Source organism: Vidua macroura, chromosome Z (genome assembly GCF_024509145.1).
Source record: "Vidua macroura isolate BioBank_ID:100142 chromosome Z, ASM2450914v1, whole genome shotgun sequence".
Classification (NCBI taxonomy): Eukaryota; Metazoa; Chordata; class Aves; order Passeriformes; family Viduidae; genus Vidua; species Vidua macroura.
In genome coordinates, this window is record NC_071611.1 from 58,563,172 (window position 1) to 58,569,171 (window position 6,000).

Genomic DNA, 6,000 nt, shown 5'->3' on the forward strand with positions numbered 1-6,000 from the left:
CATGCAAGTTAAACTAAAAAACAAAACAAAGAGATGAGAAAGGAAATAAAACTTTACAATTCTCAAGCTGTAGGGACTAATGATTTCTGGTAGCTCTGCATCTGAAACACACTGCACTCATTTCTTACAGTAGATATATACATCATCCCATTTTTCTTTGACTCAGGAAAACAGGAGAAAATTCCTTCTGAACTAACATCACTTCCTCAAAGAACTCATTGAAGTTGTCTGTCTCTAACCTTTCCAGTTTGGGCAAGAGAGAAAGAAATTTTATTTTCAAATGACCCTAAACTCATTCAAGTTAAGAGGCACAATCCAAAGCCTGCTCTCCTCAGTAACCACCATTTCTTCCAGAACAGGTTAAATTGGCATTAGGAAGGGTAAATGATCCAGACAAGGGCATTGAGTGCACCCTCAGTCAGTTTGGGGATTACACCTCTGTGGGTGGGAGTGATCTACTGGAGGGTAGGAAGGCTCTGTAGGGGGATCTGAACAAGCTGGCGGTCATGAAAGCCGGGGCATCTTGGCTTGGATCACAATGGTGTGGCCAGCAGGACCACATCAGTGACCATCTCCATGTACTCACTGAGACATCAAGGTGCTAGAGTGAGCCCAGAGAAGGGCAAATGGAGCACAAGTCTTATAAAGATGAGCTGAGGGAGCTGGAGGTGTTTAGCCTGGAGAAAAGGGGGCTTGGGATAATCTCATTGTTCTCCAAAACTACATAAAATGAGATTGTAGCCAGGTGAATGTCAGTCTATCTTCACAGGTAACAAACAACAGGATGAGAGAAAATGGTCTCAGGCTGTGCCGGGTGAGATTTAGGTTAGACATGAGGAAAGATTTCTTCACTGAAAGCATTGTCAAAATTGAAACAGGCTGTCCAGGAAGTGGTAGAGTCACCATCCCTAGAGGTATTTTGGAAGTCATGTAAACACAGCACTTAGGAACATGGTTTAGTGCTGGACTTGGCAGTGTCAGGTTATGGCTGGACTCTGATCTTAAAGCTCTTTTCCAAACTAAATTATTTTAGGATAAGTAAGAAATGTGTACTAAAGATCACATCATATACTCTTCTCCAACTCAGAACTTACCATCCTTGTTCAGCCACTGTTTTCTCTGTCTGTAGAGGAGAAGTTTATTGTGGACATATGGCAAAAGAAACTTCACACACCAGCTCTCCACACCAAGCTTGTTTTCTACCAGGACAATAGGGCTCCGGTTATATCTGGCTTCAGGGCAGGGTATTAATCCAATTTCATCTCTTAAAAAACAGAAAGAAATATAATTAAGCTTATTTCAAGTAGGTAACAATTATTTTTCTCAATACAGAAATGCAATGGCTGGCAATGCTTCCCAACCAAACATTCCATCATAGTTTTTCCTCGTCTTTGCTGAAATCTGTAATCAGAAAAGTTTTATTTGATTTTCACAAAGATCTGAAATGATGAAGGCCCCATTTTTTCTGTTTTTAGACTACTACCCAATCAGTTTAACTCAGCTTAATCAACATGAGCACCCCTGGTTTTGCAATAAATACACAACAGAGCTATAACTGCTGTTTCGGCAAGAGAAACAGAACATGCTAACTAGTACAGGCACCTGACTGACCAAAAGCTACCCAGGTGTGCTCTGCACCAGGTGCTCTGAAACTAAGAATGACACAGAAGAATATGCTCACTTCCACATGTCCCATTTTTCATTGTCCTATGCAAGGCAGGATGATCAACAGGGGGAAGATTTGAGACACAGAGGCCAGTCTGATTAGATGACAACTCTGTACAAGAAATTTAAGCCTTTAAAACAATGACAAACATGACCATTTGTACCAGCAAACAAAGCAGAAGAGACTCAGTTGTTCAGTTTCAATGGGCCATACCATATTTTACTTTTTGTCAGATTTTTCTGGCATGCTGAATAGCAGCTTTGGCAGCTTCTTAGAAATAAACACAGCTTATCAAGGATTCACACCTGTTTAGACATAAAGCAACATTATTTTCTTTCGAATATGCATAATTTCTCCACCAACTCCCATTCAATGGAAAAAAATTGTTGCTAAAGAGGAAAATCCTCTTATCTCACGCAGGATAAAAAAGATTTCTTGCTATCTCAGAAAACATATTTTCCATCTTAAGTCTTCTTAATACAAGATTTACAGATATACGGCAAGTGTCAGCTCCTAAACCCCAACTCAATTATCTTAAATAAAATTTATTACTGGGTACTCTGAGTGTGCTGATTTAGTTCTCTGTCCTCACTGGACTATTACTGAGATAATCAAAAGCGACACAGTGTGCTTGTTTAAGAATGCATTTGCTTATTCAGAGAACAGATTTGATCTTCCATACATCACAAGCTGCAAAAAGCATAGGTAAGGTGAACTCAAGGTAAAACACTTGCAAATCACATGGCTCTGTCTCCAAACACACATGCAGGTCCCTTTTGCTTCCCCAGTCAGCTGAGAAGAGAGAGAAGAAAAAAGCATTCCTCTACCCCAGTAAAAGCAAGAAATGGGTATCAAACCGAGAACCTTGTCTATTCTGCTCTATTTAACACAAGCTAAGCTCTTCAAGAAGCAAGATTAAACTTAAAATTACATTCCAGTCTGCTTCTTTCAACACAGTGTCTTAACAGCCTGAAGTTTGTATGTATCGCTGGTCTTTCTTTTATGAATGCTAAACCCAGTCCTTGGCAAAATGTTGCCTGGCCTTGCACACAGGGACATGAAAATCTCCAAAAGCAACGAAGACGCAGTCAGACACTGCTTGGCTAATTAACTCTCTGAATTAACATAGGAACCTACCAGCTATGTAGGTATGTATACTGTAACTCACAAACAGTATACCAAAGGCAAACAGCAAGCAGAGGAAAAAAAACCCACAAAACAAACGTCCACACCTTTACTTATTACCAAATGGAAGAAGTCTGACTTGGGTGAGCTAAGTTTCACAATACTGCTTTGAACACACCAAAATGACAGACAGGTAGAGTTTGCACAAAGCTGATAAGTGGGTAGGTGTACCCACTTGTGCTGGAAAAGAGGTGAGTATAGGACAAAAGTAAGTAAACAGGAACATTATGCATGTAGCAGAATCCCTATTTTCAGTGAAGCTAGGCAGTTCCCATGTAAAATAATTCAAACCTGGATCTGCAACATGTTGAATTCAGGATATCACCTGTCAGGAACTGCAGCTGGCCAGCACCAGAAGACAAGATGAAGATATGAAAAGACCTGGCCAGCAGAGCTACAGCCTGGTGCTCCTGAGGCACAGAGGCACCACAGCAAAGGGCTCACAGCCTACATTGGCCTGAAGAGTCCCATTTCAAGTATTTTCAACCACTTCACAAATCTAGCAGACAAGACTGTTACTTTTTCTATTTTGAGAGATAAAGTAGCAGCAGCTTGTGCTTTTTCATTTGAAACATGTCACAGTGCATCAGTCTCAGTATGCACAGCTCTTGCAGCCTACTTTCATCTCTGAGATTGCATCTATGGAAGGAAATTGCAATAGCAGCAAATTCTTCAAAAACACCATCTCCAAGTTTGCTACCAATAAAGAATCCTGGCAGAGGAGTGGGAACTATGAAAAAAACAGAACATTCATTCATAAATACTGGCCATTTACAGCACATTATGCTTCACATCCTAAAAATGAAGCTTCAAGGCAAAACACAGCCTTTTTTTAAACAGCATCCATATGCTGCATTTTAAAACCTGGCCACCCACCCAAATTGCTTACTACATTTAGAGAAACATGAGGGTATTTACTTTAATCTTTTCTTGTTAAGAAAAAGGATAAATTAAGTGACATAGAATTTTCCTATGCCATTGTTTAGCTTATCACTTTCTGGAACAGATTAATAGGCCACTACCTCAGAGACTGCAGTTTCCACCTGACATAAATACACTTCACTTAAATTAGGAAGTTGTTATTCCTTATGTGCTACCTTATTCGCCATAACCAACATGAAGCTTGCATATAGATTGAAAGATAATTCTGTAGTTTGTGTCTTAAAGGCTGGGGAAACATTCTGTGAAACAGAAGTACAGAGGGCACTTAAAACAAGGTCTCAAGGCTGGTCAACAACACTGAAAAATAAAACACACCATCTGTCCCCAGATTGCTGGATAAATCTGATTGTCGTAAGATAACAATTACTGTGGTTTGCATTTTCATAGTCATTCTGTCTTCCTCAAACCAACACACAATGAAAAGCAGTGGCATTTCTACCAACAGATACGGATTTGAAGGTGGTGCATCCACCACACTGCTCTGTTTCTGCAAAAGTGCAATTCAGGAGGCTTCAATCCTAAGCTTTGTTCCCACCAGCACCAGTGCTCTGCTCCAGGCAGACACAGAACCCGCTGCCTCCTGTGGGGCTCGGCAGGGCTGGCCCATCCGCGGGCAGACTCAGCCCCATACCGAGTCCCCGATGGGTTTAATCCTGCCAAACATCGAGTTCAGAGAGAGCTCATTAACAACTTTTCTTTGAAAATGTATCTGTCTGCGGAGCCCTGGCTGGTTTTCATGACGCGCTGCGTTTTACCGGCGGGGCGGTTGTGGCCGCCGGGCTGCGGCCGCGGCCACACCAGTCGCCACAGCTCAGGCTCCCGGAGCGAGTCCAGGGGAAGCCGCGGCGGCAGGAGAGCACCGAGGACAGGGACACGGCTCCCCGCCCCAAGCAGGCACAAGTGCCACCGCGGCCGCCCGGAGCCGGCCCTCCCGCTCGGAGGAGACCCGGCTAGTCCCCACGGCCGCTCACGGCGTGACCTTGGGCCCGGGCCCGGCCCCAGCCGGCCGCGCCGGGACCCGCACCCCGCCCGCCGGGGGCCGCGGAGCGCGCACGGACCGGAGTGCAGGCAGCTCTCCCTCCGCGCCGCCCAGCCGCGGCCGCACTCACATGTGTGGGTTCCGCTGGAAGGCGTTGCGGATGTCCTTCACGACCCGCTGTACCAGCACCGCCACCTCCTCCGGCGACTCGGCCATGTTCCCGCAGGCGGCGGCGGGAGCGCTTCCGGGGCAGCGCGGCCGCGGCGGGCACGGGGCGGTGCCCGGGCGCGGCCGGAGGCGCCCGGTGCTCAGACGTTGTTCAATCGCTCCGTGCGTTTGTTGTGTCAGAAATCGCGCTAGGCCGCGTAGCTTTGAAAGATAAGCGTTGTGCTTATAGCTTCTCTTGACTGCCAGCAGACATGGGAGCGCTTGTCTTCAAGGCGGAATGCGAAGAGGCGACTGTAATTCTGGACCGTAACTTATGTATTTGCTTGTCAGTAGAAATTGTATGCAATGTATTTACAAAGCATTAACCGTGCGTAGTTGATTTGTTTCTAATTTGAAAGCTTGCAATGTCGTCATCATCTGCTTCATCATTGCCTTCACCCCCCCCCCCGGCAAGAGGCCTAGTAGACCCTTCCTATTCTCCTTAAAAAACAAAATAAAATAAAATGGCATATGGGACATTTTGTGGGGCCTTCTGAGACCCAATTTTGAAGAATTAAGAATTTTAGGAAAGCTAAGATGATAAGTTAAATTAGATGTTGCTGAGTTAGCAAAAGTAGATAAATAGGCTCTGCTCAATCTTAGACAAGATGTCCAGGATCTAGTAACTCATTGTTTGTCAACTTTATGTTTGGGTAGCTGCGCTTATGAAAAACAGAATGTGATAAACAGATTTCAGGGACACAAAAACAGTTGCAGACTTCCCGTACTTGAGGAATCCATTGAACACAGGAAAACTGCAGGATTCGTCACGTATGCACTGCAAAGGTAGAAAGGTCAGAATGAAAAAGACTTTTTTTACTTCTTCATTTTGGAGACCCCCCGACTCATTTCAGGGAACAAAACTACGCATGCTTAATAGCCTTTTTGCCAATTAGCATACCGGAGCAGAGGAAGTGACAGGGATATGAAAATGCATTCATACTTTGTGTATTGAAGACTTCTGTAAATAAAAGGGCTTTGTAGTACCTGTGATTTTTGCAGTCTGCATTAGGGAATTATC

At 44.2% G+C, this 6,000-nt stretch overlaps 1 protein-coding gene across 2 annotated transcripts in view; it reads right to left on the reverse strand.

The window, feature by feature from the left end:
- Positions 1-5,725, reverse strand: part of PTAR1 (protein prenyltransferase alpha subunit repeat containing 1) — a 28,390-nt gene extending 22,665 nt beyond the window's left edge. For both annotated transcript variants that reach the window (XR_008441536.1, XM_054004407.1), the window contains exons 1-2: positions 4,903-5,725; positions 1,095-1,264 (exon numbers count right to left, since the gene is read on the reverse strand). Coding sequence is in view for 1 of the 2 variants with exons in the window: in XM_054004407.1 (XP_053860382.1) it covers positions 1,095-1,264; positions 4,903-4,988 (256 nt within the window). In the remaining variant the exon portion in view is untranslated. The remainder of the gene's footprint in view (positions 1-1,094; positions 1,265-4,902) is intronic.
- Positions 5,726-6,000: the final 275 nt, after the last annotated feature.